Genomic DNA, 21,057 nt, shown 5'->3' with positions numbered 1-21,057 from the left:
ACTACTAAATATAATAATAATAATAATAATTAATAATTAATAACAATAATAATAATAACAACAACAGCATCTATGCACCAGGTGTATATATACATATATACACAGTACTTCTTAAACTTTAAGATAGGGATTTTTAAAATTCAAATTTAAATTATTGGATATGTTCTATACCATTTTTTTTGTTAAAAACAGGCTTCTTACAAGGAGATTTTTTAAAAAATTTTTAAAAAATGTTTATTTTTCCATATAGACTTTTCAGATATATTTTGAATCAAATTTGTTGGATTATTTCGATAATTATAATCATCAAATATAAGGTGTGGTACCGGACATGTTTGTTTCACCAAAGGTGAATTTTAGATTGAAGTAGACTTTCAGGTAAATTAGAGCGCAGGTTAATAACTAGCTGTGGAGTTGAAGTTTTCTCAGTTCTGCTGTTAATCTATTTGATAGAAAGTGATTAACGTAAAACTGAGGGCGCGTTTGGTTCGAAGTTGAAATTGGAATCAGAATCGGAATTGAAATAAGCTGTAATCGGAATCGGAATGACTCATTATCTAATTCTGTTTTGTTCGTTATCTGAATCGGAATCGGGATAAATCATTCCCATTGTCGGTGTTTGGTTCAGGTAAAAAATGTAATCAAATTAATATACTAACTTTATCTTTATAATATATTAATTTAAATTCAAAATAAAAATTCAATATTAAAAATTTTCATCAAAATTTTGAAATAATGTGAAAATTTTAAATCTATTNAAAATTTTGAAATAATGTCAAAATTTTAGTTTAATTTTTTTAAAAAAAATTAAACTTTGAAGTTTAGTGGATAATTCAAAATATAAAACTAAATTTTGATTTATTCAAATTCAAACTTAAAATTACAATTTAAATTTTAATTTGAATCCATAAATTTAATTTAAGTTTTAAATAAAATTTGAATAAAACTTTATATAAATTAAAATTTAATTTAAATTCAAATTTATAAGTTAGATTCAAAAGACTTGCTTAAATTTTAATTTTTAATTAAAATTCAAATTAAAATCTAAAATTATAAATTTAATTTCTAAATTTAAACTCATATTTTAATTAAAAAAGTTGAAAAAATAAATTTAATCCGAATAAATATTCATTCCATTCAGATTCAACTTCCAATCCGACCTTCTAGGCCGGATTGAAAAAAGAGGTGATTCTCGAATTCTCATTCCACTCGGAAATCAGAATCAAAATAGAACTCCCGCATACCAAACACCCACAAACAGATTCACCCATTCCGATTTCAATTTCAGGGTGAAAAAGAAGCGAACCAAACACGCCATGAAAGTGTAAGAAATAGATTAATATATTATTTTTTTCTATAATTGATTTCAGTTTTTAGTGGACCGAAGTCAATTAAGATATTTTGAAAAATTTAAGTTTCGACCAGCGGTGAAGTTTTGACTAACATAATAATGAAAGTGAGCAATTCTGATTGAAAATTGCTGCACTCTGCACTTTCGGTGGAGCAAACACATGCCTGATTCGACGCGGCCCGGTAAAGTGAGGAAATTTAGCCTAAGCCCAGTGTAACCTTATAATCGTGCACTTAGACCCACCCATGACCCATCCTTCTATTCTATCTAACTAGTTGGTTATTTATTGTTGGCTAAAATAGGTCTAATGGTTATTTATTGTTGGTAGGTCCAAATTTCTACTCTATAATGATAGGTCTAGGAAATAAATAATTTATATGTTGAATTGAGCCAATAAATTGAGTGGGGTTGCGCCCCCTAGTAGATTTAACGACAAAAGGCAACTTCTATTTTGTATAGTCCAACTTAGTCTCAAATAATTTATATCATACAATTTTCTTTTTAAAAAGTGTAACTTTCATCTCCAACAGTGTAACTTTTTGTCTCAAACAATATAAATTTTAATTCAAGTAGTGCAATTTCTTTCTTCTTTCTTCTCTACTGTTGAGTCAATTAGGCACGGATAGGTGGTACGCCGGTGTTCCCTTCAAAGGCATCAATCTAGCCGTGCACTAGGAGCACCAGCAATGTTTTAAAGAAAACCGTCACGTCAATTGAAAGAAGTTACAGTAACCGTAAGCGGTTGCAAGCAGTTCTGATCGGCTGAAGGTGGTCCGAATAATAAGGATAGTGGCCAATCGTGAAAATAGAATAACTTATCAGCAGGGGCGATCTATAAATAGGGCAACAATACTCTAAAAAGAGGTCTTTTCCCCTGTGAACAAAAGACCACCCTTATTCTCCTGCAATTTCCTGCATTTCTCTAGGAGTAGTCTACCTGTAATTTTACTGCTTTTCTCTAGGAGTAGTTCGCTAAAATAGAATCCTGGAGTCTGTCTGTCCCACGGGCATTACTCCGTTGTAAACTATATATCCATATTTGTACTTCCCATCAGTTAATCAATAGAAAGTAATTTCGGCTCTTCAAGCCGATCAGAGCTCGTATTGCTTTAGTCATTCGGTTCTTCTTCCGGCCTAGTTTCTGGCCTGTTCTGTACATTCGGCTCATTCCAGCCGAACCGAACAGATAGTAGTGGTTTTTGAACTCGGTTGGCTTGATCCCTCGTCAGCCGAATCACTTGATCTGTCGAAGGGCGCAAACTTCGAGGGTCACTATCTGCAGCCGTTCCTCACCCCGACGCGCTTCCCAAGGAGGATTTTCGACCGGGTCAAGAGTCGGGAATTTCGGCTACCAACATCTACTCTCTTCAATTTTCTGATAATTGTCACAACACGTAATAGTCTTTTCAGAAGAATTTTTTTATTTTTACTCTTTATTTTTTTTTTTTTCTTGTACCCTCTACATCTCTTTTTCGCTATTGCGCCCTCTCTCTCGCCCTCTGCCGTGCCGCAGCACTGCCCCTGCCCCTGCCCGACGTGCTCTCCATTCTCGTCGCCCTCAAATCCTGTGGTACACTCGTCGCCGTCGCCGTCCGCAATCATGTATTCCGCAGTAGCCTCACCTCTGCAATATATGCCATATCCGAGCCGGCATCGGCGGAGGAGATAAGAAAGCAGAACGTGATGTCGATATGAGGGTAGTGGAGAATGAGAAGAAAGGGGAAGAGAAGGAAAAGAAGAAATGTGGAGGAAGACGAACGAAAGTGAAAAAAAAAAAAAAACATAAAGAAAAAAAAAGACTATTATAACCAGTTTACTAAAAATTTGAACATAATCTATAAAATCTAAAATGATGGCCCATTTTTTCAAAAATATAAAATCAGTAAATTTTTTATACAAAATATCAAAATTTTATTGTACAATTTGTACTATATATAAAAGGAGAGTTTTGATTAGGTTAGCGTGTAGTGAAAATGTGACATAAAAACCACCTCGTTATAGAGTTGGTATTAGGGCTGGCAAATGAGCGAGCCGGCTCGCGTTCGACTCGCGTTTGATTCGATATTTGGCTCGCTCGAGCTCGGCTTGAAATTAAATGAGCCGAGCTTGAACAAAAAGAAAGGCTCGAAATTTATTTCAAGCCGAGCTTGAGTATTACTCGGCTGGTTCGAATTAGGCTCGAAAAGCTCGAATATATATATATATATATAGAGAGAGAGAGAGAGAGAGAGAGTATAGAGCTAGAATACTTGTAAAAGTATCACCCAAGTGATACTTGTGTGTTTTTAGCCCTTGGATGGAGAGATGTGAGGTTGAAATGATGGTGGTAGGTGGAATAGTGTTTGATCTAAAGGCTATTAGTAATCAAAAAAAAGATCCAATGGCTAAAAACACACAAGTATCATTTGTGTGATACTTGTAAAAGTATTCTAGCCCTACTCTCTCTCCTCTCTCTCTCTCTCTCTCTCTCTCTCTCTCTCTATAATTATACTATATATATAATATATATATTATATATATATTATGAGTTGAGTATGATACTTACAAGCATCCACTCGATTGGTGCTATTAGGTGTTTAAGCCATTGGATCTACATTTTTGATTAGTAATAGTCTTGGATTAAACACTATACCACCACCACACCTACCACCATCATCTCAACCTCACATGCTCTCATCCAAGCGCCTAAAACACACAATGTATCACCCCATGATACCTTTGTACAAGTATTCGGAGCCACTATATATATATATATATAGAGAGAGAGAGAGAGGGAGAAGAGAGAAGCGATGAGAGAGGGATGAGAGAGCAGAGAGTAGAGCTTCTTATTGCTATTGAAAGAATAGGGATCTGGTGCTCGATTGGAACTAATACTATTATTACCTTGTAGGGACCACTCAATTTATAGGGATATTAATTAATCCTAAAGAGGGCCGCAATCATTTTCCAACTCATACAATCTTAAATCAAAAGGGTCAAAAATTCGAAAAGCATCAAATCCTCTATATTTTCGATAGGTATAGGTAGTCCTACATATATATATATATATATATATACTATATTATATATATATATATATAATATAGAGTTGAGCCTAGAATACTCTTGATAGTAAACGGGGCGTTTACTATCGAGTTGTTTTCGATGGATTAGAGCTTCCAAATTGACGATCGCCTCCATTGAACATGATCTATCCACTTGAAGTGTTTAGAAATCAAATTTCACAATTTTTTCGACATCATTTGTCCTGATATCAAAGGGTTCTCCAAAATTTGTAATTTTTAATGGTGGATAAGAGAGCAGTTTCTCGTTTAACGGTTGTAAAGATATACCAAATCAATTGAATTTTTGTTAGAAAATTCTTTAAACTATTTAAAACAGGAGTCTATACTCTTGATCTTGATTACAAGACTCCTATCATTCATTTTTTAAAGAATATTCATTTTCAGCCATTATTTTTTGTTCACTAGATGGATAAAGAACAATATCGAAAGTGCGTGAAATTTGATTTCTAGATAGTTTAAATGGTTTAGATCATATTTAACGAGCCGATCGTCAATTTGGAAGCTCTATCATCGAAACAACTCGATATAAAACGTTCCGTTACTATCGAGAGTATTCTAGCTCAACTCTATATATATATTATAATATATATATATATTAAAAAAATATATATAATATATTTTAATTATATATAGGCTGAGTGAATAATCTGATTTAGTTAAATTGGCCAATGTGTTGACCATAAAAACAAACCCATAAACAAATAAAAGAGCAAATTTCACTAAATTTATACATTTTTCCTTCTTTCTTTCTTGACAGAGATCTAAATTTTCATATGTTTCTCTCTTCTCTTTTCTGTCTCTCACCTAAGTGGCCAACCGGAAGCCCTCCAAGTTACCAAGTAACAGCATATGCCCCTCGGCCTACCTTGCACTTAATTGTATGCTTGAGAAAAATATACAAATATTTTTAAAGTAAAAAATTATTTATCATATAAATTTTTATTTTAGTTATATATGATTGGATAGTTTAATCCAATATTATCTGTATAATTTATTTATTTTGACTGCATAAATAAAATGAATAATATGGAGATGAATGCGGAGAAAAGATATGTGAGGCTGAAAAGATTAGATATTCAACTCATTAATTTTTTATATTATAATACTATATTTCATATAATTATTTTGTACTTTGAACTATTAGACATATTTTTGTATCAAATTATAGATGATATCCTATACAAATTAAACTATTGATCGTATGATATTGAGAATTTCAAACGGCTCGTTTAGGGCTTGAGCTCGCTCGACTCGAAATTAGACTCGCTCGAGCTCGGTTCGAATTAATTTCAATCCAAGCTTGAGCTTAAATTTAGGCTCGAAATTAATTTCAAGCCGAATTTGAGCCGAGGTAAGCTCGCTCGAGCTCGGCTCGTTTCCACCCCTAGTTGGTATACACTTTATATTAGAATAACATCCAACAAACATCCGGCCTAACTTTTACTATATTCTTTTATTGTTTTATATATAATTTAATATTTTTGAGATTCTTTCGATGAAAATTAAAAAAAAAAATTTATTAAAAAGAGTAATACTATTATTACATCCAAAATTAGTTGACACTACAATAAAAATAATGTATAACGATACTTTTAAATATTAGTACATGTCAAAAAAATGCTGCTAGCTAAATTATTGATATTTTTTAAAAGTGTTGCTATATGTGGGATATTTGGCACCCACTCCTTTAGCGATCTATGACGGAGCGATACGTGGCGATTATAGCCCTCTACAGTTCCTGCAAGATCCTCGTGGCCGAACTCCAACCGTTGGAATTTTATCTCGCCGGCTGCGGCGGCGGAGGAGGAGAATGAGAGATGATGATCATTTTTTTTTCTTTTTTTATTTGTAATCGGGCCAAGTGGACTGGGTGGAGTTGGTTGAATAGAGAAATTTTTTATTTTTTATTGAATTGAACTTTATATTTAGGCTTTAATAGATTTTTTAAAAAAAAAATTGACATAAATGGAACATTTATATAAAAATATTCTAAAAATATATCATCATAACCTAATTCTATTGTAGTGTGAATTTTATATTCTGTCCATTTCATACGAGATTTTTTTTTAACTAATTATCTTGATACGACTATTGACAAATTTTACATATAAAATGGATGGAATATAAAATTTACACTCCAAAATAAATGCATAGGCAGCATTTTTAAAAAATTTTCTTATTAAAAGAGTGAACCGAACTTAAATTTAGAGATTGTTTGGCTCCATATAATTACAAGAAAAAACTCAAATACCACCCATATGGTTTCATGCTTTCTCACTTTAGTACCCAGTGATTTAAAGTGTATCAATTTAGTGTCATGTAATTTTATTTTTATCTTCTTATTATCGATTTCACTAATTTTTTTCTTTAAATGAGTGACAAAGTTAAAACCAAAGGATACTAAAGTGAATATTCGATAAATGTAGGTGGGTATTTAAAATATTTTTTATATAATTTAACGAAATATTAACAGAAAAACTGACTAAATGATAAAAATGAAACCACATGACACTAACTTGATACACTTTAAATCGTAGGGTACTAAAGTGAGAAAATGCAAAACTACAGGGGTGATATTTGAAGTTTACCCTAATTACAATTGTGCTATAGTTGTAATATAATACTGATTTAAATATAGTGTGGTGTGATGGTTTAGATTAAATTGCTAGGATGGAATTGCATAAGAAGACTAAACTGCAATAGTTGAAGTTATGCCCAAATTAGCCGCAATTCTGATTATAGTAGTTGGAGGAAGTAATTTTAAATAGATGGTTAGTTTGCCTATCTAATCATTTCTTAAATATTTTTTTCTATATTAGAAATAATTCATCAATACAAATATAAATTGTTAAAATTGATAAAAATAATCCTCAACTCTATATAATCAAACAAATTCTTTTGAACTATAACACATTCCGGTACGTGCGTGGGACCATTATAAGATGCTAGGATTATTATTGCTACATTTTTTATTGTACATATTTTTTACTGTATTGCATTTATAGTTGCAAATGAACTGCTCCTTAGGGCATGCTTGTTCCGCGGAACCGCACTCGGTCGAAGTCGGTGAGTTTCGTCCGTAAAACGGAACTGGACATCGCACTTCTCGAGCGTGAAGTTGCAAGTTCGAGTTTAAGTCGTAAGTTCGTGTTCTGTGCGAACTCGCTGCTCCGTGAGACTAATTGTATATGTAGGAACTTCACAAGTTCGTGTCCTGTGCGAACTCGCTGCTCTGTGAGACTAATTGTATATGTAGAAACTTCACAAGTTCGTGTCCTGTGCGAACTCGTTGCTCTGTGAGACTAATTGTATATGTAGGAACTTCACAAGTTCGTGTCCTGTGCGAACTCGTTGCTCTATGAGACTGACCGTACATGTAGGCTGCTCCGTAAGACTGATCGCACATGTATGCCACCGGAGAAAGTCAGGCTACATGAACTCACAAATACGTCGCTAGACTTCCGGTGAACAAACACGCCTTTGTCAGAAGAGCTGGACTTCCGGTACCCTTGTTAGGAGAGCCAGTTTAACTTAATGACCAATGTATCATAGAATAAAAATAAAACAAACGAAGATTGAGAGGCAAGTTGACACTTCAAACAAATTGTATCCACAAATTTTGGTTTGAAACTTTATTTTTTTAAAAAAAATATATATAGCATGCTACCCGCTTTATTTATTTTATTTAAAAATACAATTAGCTAAAAATGTGAATCAACTAAAATTCAAACTTAAAACCTCGAGTACCAACCATCCACTTGCTCTAGATACGGTCGGTATATTTGGTTTGAAACTAGCTCTTCCTTATTGCATAATCCTAAGACAAATTCCGATTCCAATCAATTCTAGGAACTTGTGTCAATCAAATTATGAAACTTTATTTAAAATAACTGTAAAATTGAGAATCATGACAAAGACCCTTGCCTGCAACAAAAGTTAAAAAAAATAATGCTGTGAGAAAATGAAATTCGCCATCAAGTAAAATAAATTCAAAGTAAAATCAAACCATACTTATTGTCCAATGTACACCACCTTACATGAACTAGGCATTTATTTCTTTACCTAATTAAAGAACACACACTACTAAACACTCCACAAACAAAACAAGCATAAGAAACATAGCCAAAAAAAAAAAAACACAAACACACACACACACACACACACACTTCTTTAGTAATCTTCAGGTGCCAGGGGCTGGTGAGCATGAGGAGTCTCCTCGGGTATGACCAGATACTCGTAGACGAGCCCGGCGAGCCCGGCTCCGACGAACGGCCCGACCCAGTAGACCCAGTGGTGCCTCCACCGCCACCCCACGAGCGCTGGTCCGAACGCTCGTGCCGGGTTCATCACTGCACCGTCGAACGGCCCCCCCGCCAGGATGTTGGCGCCGACGATGAAGCCGATGGCCAGCGGGGCGATGGTGCCCATGTGGCCCCGCTTCGGGTCGATTGCCGTGGCGTAGACGGTGTACACGAGCCCGAACGTCAGGACGATCTCGAGCAGGACGGCGTGCCATTCGGTCACTCCCGATGCGAGCGAGAAGCCCGGCGGACGCTGCATGATAAGAGTGCGAGAGCAAAAAATAATAGGTACTCCGAATTCAAAACACTATCGCCCTCCACATAAGTATTAGTACAGTTATGTCCTTTTATTTTCAATCATCTAACTCATTAGTTTTTCCATTCTACAGAAGTTAAAAATTAGAAAGGACTAGCTAATTACACAAAGTGCATTCATTCAACAGAGTACATAAAAGAGTGTTTAGCACTAATTTTTTAAGAGAATATATAATATCCCTTTCTAATCTTCAAACATACCTTATTTATCTTGAATAACCAAAATATAAAAAAAATTAAATTATTCTCTTTTTCTTTATTATTTATTAATGGGATTGAATTTTAGAAAGATATTTTGAGTAGTCACTGATAAATTTGAAAATTTCCAACACTAGTAAATAAAGAGAATATATGTAAATTAAAGCTCTTTTTTAAAATGTATAAGCAGATAATATACTATTTTTTTTTCAAAAAAAGAATAAGAAACACTAATTTTTAAATTTGGTCCCCATAGATAATCAAGTGTCAATTAATTCCCAAGTTTTAATAAAAATATAATAAACTTAGCCCCTCAATTCATTACAATTTAGTTCCTCAAATTTATTCTTTACACAATTGAAGTTGTTTCTAGCCGTTTGGTTAGATGTAATTATAAATGCAGTGTAGTTAGAAATGCATGCAGTTGGAAATACGACAGTTATAAATACAAAAATCTTGTTTGGTTGGATGTAATAGAAAGCGCTGCAAGTATAAATAATTTGTTTGGTTGTATGCCGTTGAGAAATAATTTTTAAAATTTTATTATTTTATATATATGATGGTGAGATTACCTCCAATGTAAAAAAGAAAATAATTTTTGTTTAAAAAATATTGAGGAGGTAAGCATACATTTTATTTAAAATTACTCTCTCTAACTGCTGTAGTTGGAACTGCGGCCAATTTGAGCGTAGTTCGAACTGCTGCAGTTGGGTCTCCTCCTACAGTTCCTACTGCAGGAGTTGGAATTAAATACATCAAACCAAACACAAAATTTACATTTACATACAGTTACAACTGCAATGTAGTTGCAACTACATGCAACCAAATGATCCCTAAGTGTAAAAAAGTGTCAATATATATAGTAACTGTCATTAGACTTCTTCTGCTAAAATCATAACTCTCTTGATGAAATTGAAAAAATCTTAAACTGGAATCTGAATAGAAAACTGATAAAGATGTTATACCTGATACCTTGTGAAATAATATATAAATAATATATATAAAGCGGCTATTTTTTGTCAGAATTATATTTTTAATATTTTATATTCAACGATTACCATTCCTCTGGTGGTTATCCTGAGGAGGAGGGAGGCCACAACGGCGCCGAGGAGCTGGGCGACCCAGTAGAAGAGGGCACGAATGAGCGAGATCCGGCCACCGAGAAGCGCGCCGAAGGTGACGGCGGGGTTGACGTGCCCGCCGGAGATGTTGATGGCGATGGCCACCGCTACGAAGAACGCAAGCGCATGGGCGATCGCCACCACCACCAGCCCCGTCGCGCTGGAAGTGTCCTTATACAGCTTGTCTGCATCAAATTGTCTAATAATTAGTATTTAAATTCTTAATATGACATTCTATTTTAGATAAAGAGATATGTCGAGCAAAATATTTGTACATACAAACAGAAGACACGGGACAACAAAAAGGTGCATATTTAGTCGTGCATGCAAGTAGATTGAGGCAATTCGTTTTACCGAGGGAGAGGACGGAGCCTTCGGCGGCGAAGACGAAGATGGCGGTGGCGACGAACTCGGAGAGCGCGGCGCGGATGGTGTCGGGGTGGACGGCGTCCTCGGTGCGGCCGAAGGCGAAGCGGCGGAGCGGCATGGCTTCTCTTCTCACCTCACAAACCTTCTACTTCTTCTACGTACCTCGTATTAATTGATCTCCTCTTTGAAGCGCTTTGCTTCTTTGATCTTCTTGAACTCAAAATACTGCTTGTTTGAGCGAGGGAGATGATGATGATGATGATGATGATGATGATGCAAAGAGTGCTGAGAGGAGGTAATGCATGCATTAATAAGGGGCGTGAAGAGGAGGGGGAGGGATGTAGGGTGTGAGGGGGACACGTGTGGGGAGGGAGCGTGAGGTGAGTGGCACGTAATAAGGGAGAAAAAGAAACCGCTTATGGAGCTTGGCCGTTTCTCGAGCTCACCATCTCTATGGGCTCATCAAGCTTCACATGAAATGTCGAGGGCCTTCTCTTTGGGCTCACGCTTCACATGGAAAGTTCAGGGCCTGTTTGGCTCGGCTTGTTTCACATGTTATGATCAGCCATTGCAGTCACATATCATTAAAAATATATATAATTTTAATAATTAATGATACTTAAAAACGTCTTAAAATAATTTATCGTCTCATTTGAAAGTCATCACGTATATATATATATATCGACGCTTATGTCATATGTCAGTGAGATATATTTTGACGCTTTAAAGTATAAAAAATTTAAGATAATAATATAATATATCCTACAATTAGTTTGATACAATAGACGATTCATATAATGTAGCTTTGTGAAGCGTCGGTGTTTACTCTATAGTAAGAACGTTTGGCGACGCTTTCCTCAAGTGCCGTCGAATAAGCATTTAATGATCTATTTGACCCAGAGTTTTTAATATTCTACTGTACAGAAACAAAACTTTGTTGAGAACTTCCTCAATAAAATCGTCCTACTAATTTGATTCGAGATTTGGGTAAACTATAACTGTAATGCACTAACATTTTACAAGAACTATAACCTGAAGGATCCCAAAACATTTCAGATAGTTTGACTTAAATTTGGAATGAATATCTTACACTTTTGGTCCTCGATCGAACAATGACGCCTATAACACTTAAGTCTTTCAAACATTTACTTTTGCAACCTTTGCCGATTGTTCTAACTAAATTTCACAATTCAATTTAGCAAATCAAATGCTGAAATTTTGTTGATATAACTGCAATGCGACATTCTAATGATTAACGCGTCGTCGACAACAACATTCTCACAATGTAGTTACATCAGCGGCACGTCATCGTTCAGTCAAAATTTATAATAAATTAATTTGAGAAATAAAATATCATTTGGCTCAGCGAATCAAAAAAGTGTAACTTAGCTATTTGATCTGGACATTCGATGGGTGCATTTACAAGCCCATCAAGTAGACCCATTATTACGGCCCAGGCCTAGCTACGGTGTGGGCCCGTACGGTCCAACTTCGTGTCCTACTACGACGGTGTCCGCTTGGGTCTCACACTCGCTCAAAAGCCAGGACGGGCATCATATACCGCTCATTTAGCTTTGAGATTCGTGCCATCCGCGCGATGAAAGGCAGATGAGACCGTCTCACGTTTCGGGATCGATGATCCCGCAGAACTCTCGCTCGTCGGCTTAGGTAAAGCCCTTCCTCTTCGTCTTCTTCTTCCTCTTTAAAACAAAAAACCTAAAACCCCGGCGTCCCCCTTCACCCCTCTCTCGCTTTCTATGGCGTCGCCATTAATACCCCTCCCCCCTACCCCCCGTGCCCTAGCGTCCTAAAATCGCCATGGAATCGGGATCGAGCTTGTGATCCCCCCAGTCGAGTGCTCCGATGCAAACCGCCGCGCGATTCTCCTCCTCGTCGACCTCCAAAAGGGGTTAGGGTTTCTTCTTCGCCGATCGTTCTCCCCTCTCTTCTCTTTTGGTCCTTTTTGTGTACGCTTTGTAGGGTTTTAGGGTTCTTGGACTGTCATGTTGGATGTTTTGTGTAATCTTGCGAAGTTTTAATCGCTTCACACTGGATCGCGTTCGTTTTCCACGCGAATCTATTAATCCCAAGCGTTAATATAACCTGCGTTTGAATCATCGTAGTTAATGGCGTTTCTGTTGTATTCCTCCTCTTTCCATTCGTTAAATTCGTCATCGAGGGTTTAGTATGAGATAGCGAGGTTGTAACCTGGTCAAAATGTGGTGACAAAAAGGATTAGAGCGAAACTAGTCTGCTGTATTGTAGAAAGAATAAGTTTACCCAAAAGAGTAGGGTTTTAAGCTAAACAATTGGATACAATCTAGCTTTGTGGAGATAAATCTGCTATTTCAACGTAAATGTTTGCATAACAAGAGTTGATAAGCTGATTAAATAGCAAAAGTGTGTGTAAACTAGTGATTTCACCTCTTTCCTAGTAATGGAGTAAATTTTTTTGGGACTTGATCCCCAAGTGACAGTTTTCATCATTGCAAATACTGTGCTTCCTCTTGAATCTATAGTATCTTCTGTTTCATGAAGTTTTCTTCTTCTTCTTCTTCCATTTGGGAATAGTATAAATATCACTTGCCATTTGGAAATCGTATGTTTAAAAGAGCAAGTACTCCGTTTGGAACTTTTCTTCTGCTTGTTGGATGCATAAACCTTGCTTTACCACTTTCATTTTACAGTCCTGGTTGGCATCTCTAATAGCATAACAAGAGCAGCCTTTCGATCCCGTGGGAAATCACATACTGCTTCAGTACAGACAGACCCGCTCAAAGCGCAAAAGGGCCAGAAGAAAATTCCAAAGCAAGAGCGACGTGCTCTGATAGAGGCCTTCGTTGAGAAGTAAGATCGGTCTCTTGGTTTTCCTAGACTCTGACTACTGTTTGAATAGAGCCTTAGAAGTTCTTATATGCTTTATGGATAAAGTCCAAGACTCTATGGCCACCAGATACTGAAGAGGTTATTCTAAATTGGGAGGACAAGTTCATCTAGGCACCAAGTGTCTAACTTACATTTTCTATACACTTTTGTACTATAGCACATAATTAGTTACATTTAAATATATTTTTAATGAAATATGAATAAATCCGATATTCAATTTGTGTCCTTATCCATATTAATAGGATATGTTTCCCATTATTAGTATCCATTTATTATTTGTATCTGTATTCTAATCCGAGGGGTATGATATAAAGATGTGTGTGGTTTGGCCACTCCCCTGTACCCTGTTTGTTTCCACGCATAGTAATATATGATTACTAAAATCTGCAAAATTTTAGTCAATAAGCTTAGCCAGTTTTGAAGCTTATCATGAACAGTGCCTGTCTGGCTTTGTTTCTAATGCAGTTACAGAGCCTTGAATGGAGGAAAGTTCCCTTCTGCTTACCTTGTCCGAGAAGGGGTTGGAGGATCTTATTACATTGTACGAGAGATCATACAGGAATTGGAACACAATCATAAAATGGCATCTTTAGACAAATTTAAGACAGCAAAACCTTCAGGTACTGTTGCTAAAGGAGACCCTTCTTTTGCTGATAGAGAAAAACCACTAAACTCAAGTAGTCAAGGAAGTGTAAGATATAAGGTGATGATTGCTGAGAAAATGGAGACAGATCAAGATTCTTTGCTCAAAAGTGATCAAATAGTGGAAAAAGTTCAGTTTTCTGGCAATGCCAGGAATATCTCCACTGAAGAGCCTCTAGACCTGGTATCAACTGAGGATTCCGTTGGGTCTCTGAACTCCAACGTGACAAGTACCTTCACTGATAGTTCTCAGCAAGTTAGTTAATTTTTTCCCCCCTTTGTTCTGCGGAGATATCTGATATTTATATTGATAACATAATTTCGTGGCATTCATTTTCTTCCGTGCGCCTTATTATTTGATTCCTCTGCAACTTATGCAGAACCAACATTCATCTTCCTTCAAATTGGAAACAGTAATAGAGACTTCACATTCTTCTTCAGAAGAAGCAGAACACAACAGGACAAAGGTGAGCACTTCACAGGCGCCTAACAGCCCAAAGGGAGATGAACTAAGTGGCGGTAGGGGAGTTCCAGAATCAAATGAACTTCACAGGTAGGGTGGTTAAAATTACATAACTCTTTCTTCCCTACATCTGGCATTTTAGTTAGTTGATTGGTTTTACCTTTAGGGGCGACCTGATTCAAACTTTGTAATATTCCGGGAATGTTGTATATTTTATACTTGGAACGACAAGTTTGTTTCTAACTTATCAAGCCACTTGGGTTTGAAGGTTGTTAAGAACTATTATAGTCTTATTGATGGACTGCTAATGGTTTCTATCAAACATGGAAATGCGAATATCTTCTAACCCATGATAATTTAGTATTCCTACCACCTAGAAATCTATAATAATTCCACTACTTTACTAACACCTTTAACAACTACCTAACTTGAGTTAAATGGTAATGATTTGAATGTTTTTAATAAAAAATATGGAGAATTACCGGAATATTACAAATTGTGAATCAAACTGGTCCTTAATGTAGTAAGATTAACAATTGAGATCAAAAAACCTTGTTTACATTATTCAAAAGAAAGTTAAAGTTCAACTTGCAAAACTCCTACATTCCGTAGTCCCAATATTTTGTTTAATTTGCAAAACAGTTGATGTTACCATGGAAGTTGTCTATAAGAAAATTCCTTAAACTTAGTTAAGTGCATGTTTTTATACTGTACTGTATAAATTAAGTATTTTCGTCGCCGTATGTACTAACAAGTACTTAATTTTTTCTCCTATTTCGCGTATGCTGTTTCTGGCTAGAAGCTCTCTTTGCCCTGCTGTGCATAACATGCATATTCTTACATGCTGAATGTGACTTCGGTGGTTTTACTTTTCTTTTCTCAGCAAACAATTATCTGAGCATGCCAATGAAGAAACGACAAATATCTGGGGAAACTTGAAGTCTTTTGCAAATGGGATCATCAACTTATGGAAGAAAAAGTGAACTCTCATCTACAAGATCTCTGGATGATCAATCCCTTCATTGCTTTCTTACGCTTGCAAGCCCATTGCTTGAGAAAGGGTCTTCTGATGTCCGTGGAAGATTCTGGAAGCTAGTGGGCTCAGATTTAAGATTCTTCTCTTTGTTGTCCGTAAGATGTATTTTCTTTTTTCTGCAATTCAAAACTTGTTAGGTCACACTTGATTTCACCACTGTAGCCGCCTATAATAGTGAGTGCTTGTCGACTAACCCTGTAAAATGTGAAATATTTTTTCTCATATTTTGGTGTATATCAAAGCCCTGTTACACTGTTGTGTCTTTTTTTTTTACATAATTCATATGAGACCAAATTTCAGTAGACTAGCGAGTGTTGATAAAAATGACTTTAAAGTGTAGCAGGCAAGTTTTGTTTTATCACTTCTGCAGAATTATTGCACTGCTTGGCTCTGTTTGTCTAAGATGAAGCATTCCTGTAAATGCATGTGTTTTGATGCTAGGCTTGACTACAGTTTCGTTCAAAATAAGTTTAAAATTCTCTCGTTGCTTCCCTTCACCACACATTTGCCGCTAAACCAGATGCCCAACTTATCAAGATTAATTCTGTCCCCAGAATAACTGCTCATGCATCCTACGCAAGGTTTATTATTGAAAAATAATAAAATTTACATCACTGCTCAAGTATGCCTGTCAAATTCTGATAGAACAAATAAAGTCCATACAAAAGCCTTAATCCCTAATAAATAAATAAATAAATAAATAGTAACATGAAAGTTTAAGACTAATTACACACACTTCTGAAAATAAATAAATAAATAAATAGTAACGACAACTACTACAACCAAATTGCTAAAAATCCACAGAGGTGAAGTTCTACTAGCTTGAAGGTGAAAATTTTCTATCGCAATAAAATAGATGATATATTGCACTAAGTGAGCGAAAAACACAATGTCCCTCTTCTAGCTGTCAATCTTACAATCTCATCGGACCAAAATGCACAACTCTAGACAAAACAGACAAGATTGGCAAGAAAATTTTCAAACTATACAACAGACTTGCTTGAGCCAATATCCCCAGTCAATCCTCATCAGAACTCTCATAAGATAAGCCCAGCAAGCTCCCACCAGCAGCCTCCGCTTTGTTAGCGACAACATCTCTACTTGATTTCAAAGGAATGCTCTTTTCTTGCTCGGAGTTAACATAAACTTGAACACCTACCGATTCACTCGATTTGTTTCCCAGCAATGGGGTTTTCCCCGAGTTCCCACCATTGCTAGCATTTGATCTATCACTTTGTTCTCTGTTAGAAGGGCTATCAACTCTCGGACGTTTCGGTTTGATTTCAACAATATTCTTCAAGAGATCTTGCTGCCTGCACGCATTAGTCAGACACACGTGTCATGACAAGAGCAGCAGAATGTCTACTTAAATCCATCAAATTCCTAATAAATATCGCAATTCTCTGATATACTAAAACCTCATTTCACCCTCTTAATATATATATATATATATATATATATATATATATAGAGTCTGGCTACTATACTATTATGAGTATGATCGCCTTCATACTCATAATAAGTTGTTTTCGATGATAGAACTTCCGAATCGACGATCCATACCGTTAAATATTATCTAGAGCATTTAAAACTTTTAGAAATCAAATTTTATAATTTTTCAATATCATTTACCTTACGATCAAAAGCTCACAAAATTGATAATTTTTAACGGCTAGTATGAGATATTTGCTAGTTTAATGGTAAAAAAAAATCGGAATAGATTGAATTTTGATAGAAAATTCTATTCACTATCTAAATAAAGATCAATAACTCCGATCTTAAATTGAAGGATCCGATCATCTATTTTTAGGATGTCATTCGATTTTAACCGTTCATTTTATACCCGCTTGATGGACTTTATAATGATTTTGAAAAATTACGAAATTTATTTTCTAGAAGTTTCAAATATTCTAAATCATGTTTAACGGTGTGGATCGTCGATTCGAAAAGCCCAACATAGAAAACAACTTATGAGTACGAAGAGCTCTATACTCATAAGAGTATAGTAGCCCTACTCTATTATAATATCTATTAATACTTTTATATAGAGTGAGCGCCTACTATGCGTTTTGAAGCCACGGAGCCTCCGTTCGCTTCCAGGTCGTTTCGTGTTGCGACTTTCGAATCGTCGATCGGCTCCGTTAAACTTGATCTAGAGTATTTGAAGTGCTTAGAAAATAAATTTTATGATTTTTCGATATCATTTGCCTAGTGATCGAAGGGACTCAAAATCAATAATTTTAATGGCCGTGGTGAGCCGTTTGCAAGTTTAACGGTGTATAAAATATCCAAATCACTGAATTTTATTAGAAAATTCTTTATACTATATAAAACAAGATCAATATCTTTGATCTAAATTTTAATGTCATATTTATCACGTTTTGTAAGATTTTAATTTTCAGCCGTTGATTTTGAGCCCCTTGATTCACTAGGCAAATGATATCAAAAATTGCAAATTTATTTTCTAGTAATTCAATCTCTAGATCAAGTTTAACGGAGCTGATCGACGATTCGAAAGTCGCAACATCAAAAACGACCTAGAAGCACGGAAGCTTCGTGCTTACAGAAGCATAGTAGCCTCACTCATATATAAATATATATTATTATATATATAATATATATATATTTATAGCAGAGAAAAGATGAGCCATCAACAAGAGGCAAAAGTCTAGAATAATCATATTTTAAGTGTTTAATATATCAGTTCAATATTTTCAGTAAAGTGAAAGTCACACACTTTCAGGAAATTTCAATATTTGAGCCAAAAAAAACCCTTTCTGAATATACCTGATTCCGCTTTTAGGTTTTGGTTCAACACGGAGAGGCAAGGGTAGTGAAGCAGGTGTAGAATCTGCTAGAATTGCTGCTTTGTAAAAAACGAGTTAACAAACCCAAAGAAACTTTAAATAGGTTAAAGAAAAACCAACAAAATTTCACTATATTAATCAATTGCACAAGGATATCTTAAAAGCAGCAAACGCCCGCTTCTCTGTCCGGCGGAGAAGACGCTCAGCATCTTCCTCAGCCTCCATTTGTTCCTTCAGGTAGAGCAGGTCATCACTGTCCAAAGCTGCAGATTAATTTTTTTTAAAAAAAAGTTAACAGGATGAAGTAGATAAATAGCCTAATTAACACAAAAAAACAGGGAAAAAAGAATAGTACCTCCTCGCCCATGGAGATAGCCTCCACGTTCACCAGCAACCTCCTGCATCTGTTAGCATCAACCACCCCAATAGGAGATGCCAAGATCCCTGTCGGGGCATGTTATCAGATCACCACATCACAAAGAAACTGCAAGGTGCCTTGCTAGCAGTTTATTGCATAAAAATAATTAATAAATCCCTCATAAAAACCAGGTTCACATAAACGAACAGGAACACGCCATAAATTAACAGGTCTTTGCCTAATAATAATAGGGTTAAGTGATGTGTAACTCAATACTGAGAAGATTCAATGATTTAGATTGTCACATACTTTAGGGCAACCATCTATTGACTTCGCATCGAAACCTTTGATGCTGAATTCGAGATGAAACCAGGTAACTTAGAATTATCTGCCTAGGGAATGACAGTTGAGAACCATTTAGTCTAAACATAAAAGTAAGATAGCTACTACTGATGTTGAAAACAGTCTTCATCTTTCACGCATCAACAAGCAAGAGAGCCAAGTGAAAACAAAACCAAAGCACATGCCATAATATTATATGGAGTGAACTTATAAATAGTTCGCTACTTCAATATAAACCAAAATACCAGTAATCTCTGTTAACCAAGTATACAATTTCAAGTCACCGAATTTTCTCAATAGTTCCTCTAGGTTATAGTTTCTATGGCATTTATCAATTAGGTACTTCTGGCAAAAGTATCCATTAAAATAAAAATCACAAGCCCAAGATCATCTTACAATTGATGACAATGGTGGTGGAACCATGGAAGAAACAGAATGAAGAAAATTACAAAAAAGATGGACGATCGATGATGGGAATGACTTCGAATTTAGAACACTGTATTCATTCACATACAAAAAGTATAAGAAACTGGCTAATGCTATGAGCTAGAATGTTAATAACGATCAACTAAACAACGTAAACATTTGGTAAATCATGTTTGTCCATGCGCGTATACTCAAAATACCATCTGGATTACGTGAATGTGCAATTCTCACTTAGACATAATAGGTTGTATTTCCGTCCAACCTAATCCTAGACCCAAATCCCCAAATCTTATAATAAGATTAATATGTTAAAATCACTGGATGTATCATTAGTAGCGATTAGTGATAAAAAACATGGCCGACAAGTGATCACCTCACCTCACGCATTCACAACACATATTAGCAGTAAAGCAATTCTAAAGTTTATTCATACATTTAAATGTTAAATTCCTTTTCCCCTTATGAGTTCTCCATATAATAGAAATAACTACATTAATAAAATTACAATTGAAAAACAAATTCCCGTAGGATCCCAGGCGTAGATGGTATCATAATCATCATAATAGTAGTTAACAAGCACAAATTTCCAGCAAAAAAGACTAAAAAAAATACTTTTTTTTTAAAGATTAATAAAGATGAAAACAATAGAAGGGCCGATTCGCTAACCTTTGCGACCATGCGTTGGAAAGTGATGTCCTCATCGTCGATCTTATCCTTCCCCTTCCCCCATTTCTTATCTGTGAGATCCAACAGGAACACCAAATGTTCAAAAACCTTCTCTTTCTCATGTAATCCCAACACCGTAAACCCAAAAAGAGACGCACAACAACAGAGATCGTCAAAAACCCTAGAAATTGGACAGAGAAAAGGTCTCACCTTTGGGGTCGCTGAGATTGGTGTACTCTCGAACCTCTCGCCCCGCCATGGACACCGACCTCGAAAATGGAAACCCTAACCACGACGGATCTCGATTGATAGCGCCCTCGCTCTCGGCCTCTTCCCCTCCGAATTGAGATTAGGGTTTGGATAGGATTTGAGGGAGCGATCGAAGAACCCTAATAGGAAGAGTCGGGGGCCGGGTAGAGTTAAAAGAGAAAGAAAAGCAGTAACGTTTAATGTTAATAAAATAAAGGGAAAACTTCAAAAAAACCCCATGTGGTTTCGTAGTTTCTCACTTTGCCCCATGTGGTTTAAAATGTATCAATTTGCCCCCTATGGTTTCTTTTTTTTTCTTTTTTTATTAATTTCATTATTTTTTTTTTAAATCAGTGATAAAGTTAAAATTAAAGGGTACTAAAGTGAATATTTGATAAATCTAGATGGGTATCTCAAGTTTTTTGTATATAATTTAATGAAATATTAACGAAAAAGCTACTA

At 35.6% G+C, this 21,057-nt stretch overlaps 3 protein-coding genes across 4 annotated transcripts; 1 reads left to right on the top strand and 2 right to left on the bottom strand.

The window, feature by feature from the left end:
• On the bottom strand, positions 8,507 to 10,957 carry LOC109708074 (aquaporin TIP3-1-like). Its single transcript, XM_020229663.1, has 3 exons — positions 10,706 to 10,957; positions 10,289 to 10,536; positions 8,507 to 8,970 (listed from the first exon to the last, which is right to left on the bottom strand). Exons 1-3 carry the CDS (start codon positions 10,836 to 10,838, stop codon positions 8,587 to 8,589), a joined length of 765 nt encoding a protein of 254 aa, XP_020085252.1. The 5' UTR covers positions 10,839 to 10,957; the 3' UTR covers positions 8,507 to 8,586.
• On the top strand, positions 12,414 to 16,049 carry LOC109708258. The gene is made up of 5 exons (XM_020229933.1): positions 12,414 to 12,629; positions 13,408 to 13,567; positions 14,072 to 14,504; positions 14,629 to 14,801; positions 15,595 to 16,049. Exons 1-5 carry the CDS (start codon positions 12,584 to 12,586, stop codon positions 15,692 to 15,694), a joined length of 912 nt encoding a protein of 303 aa, XP_020085522.1. The 5' UTR covers positions 12,414 to 12,583; the 3' UTR covers positions 15,695 to 16,049.
• LOC109708281 lies at positions 16,487 to 20,782 on the bottom strand. Of its 2 annotated transcripts, none has more exons than XM_020229955.1 (6): positions 20,557 to 20,782; positions 20,347 to 20,417; positions 18,910 to 18,998; positions 18,711 to 18,817; positions 18,535 to 18,617; positions 16,487 to 17,060 (listed from the first exon to the last, which is right to left on the bottom strand). In XM_020229955.1, the coding sequence occupies exons 3-6, from the start codon at positions 18,956 to 18,958 to the stop codon at positions 16,766 to 16,768; spliced, it is 534 nt and encodes a 177-aa protein (XP_020085544.1). In that variant the 5' UTR covers positions 18,959 to 18,998; positions 20,347 to 20,417; positions 20,557 to 20,782; the 3' UTR covers positions 16,487 to 16,765. The 2 variants fall into 2 exon arrangements, with proteins under 2 accessions (XP_020085544.1, XP_020085543.1); XM_020229954.1 differs by having other exon boundaries at positions 18,910 to 18,958.

The sequence above is a fragment of the Ananas comosus genome, linkage group 3 (assembly GCF_001540865.1).
Source record: "Ananas comosus cultivar F153 linkage group 3, ASM154086v1, whole genome shotgun sequence".
Lineage (NCBI taxonomy): Eukaryota > Viridiplantae > Streptophyta > Magnoliopsida > Poales > Bromeliaceae > Ananas > Ananas comosus.
Note: the sequence above shows the minus strand (reverse complement) of the source record. Positions and strands in the feature narration are given on the sequence as shown.

Bases quoted from the DNA above. Each gene is read 5' to 3' on its own strand.
- LOC109708074 (XM_020229663.1), bottom strand. From the start codon at position 10,838: ATGCCGCTCCGCCGCTTCGCCTTCGGCCGCACCGAGGACGCCGTCCAC. The intron at 10,537-10,705 runs GTAAAACGAATT...AATTTGATGCAG, and splicing joins AGGCTCCGTCCTCTCCCTCG to ACAAGCTGTATAAGGACACT. The intron at 8,971-10,288 runs GTAATCGTTGAA...CTTATCATGCAG, and splicing joins GGATAACCACCAGAGGAATG to CGTCCGCCGGGCTTCTCGCT.
- LOC109708258 (XM_020229933.1), top strand. From the start codon at position 12,584: ATGCAAACCGCCGCGCGATTCTCCTCCTCGTCGACCTCCAAAAGGG. The intron at 13,568-14,071 runs GTAAGATCGGTC...TTTCTAATGCAG, and splicing joins ATAGAGGCCTTCGTTGAGAA to TTACAGAGCCTTGAATGGAG. The intron at 14,802-15,594 runs GTAGGGTGGTTA...TTCTTTTCTCAG, and splicing joins GAATCAAATGAACTTCACAG to CAAACAATTATCTGAGCATG.
- LOC109708281 (XM_020229954.1), bottom strand. From the start codon at position 20,605: ATGGCGGGGCGAGAGGTTCGAGAGTACACCAATCTCAGCGACCCCAAA. The intron at 18,959-20,346 runs GTTAGCGAATCG...TGATGCTAACAG, and splicing joins TCCAACGCATGGTCGCAAAG to ATGCAGGAGGTTGCTGGTGA. The intron at 17,061-18,534 runs GTATATTCAGAA...TAATGCGTGCAG, and splicing joins AAACCTAAAAGCGGAATCAG to GCAGCAAGATCTCTTGAAGA.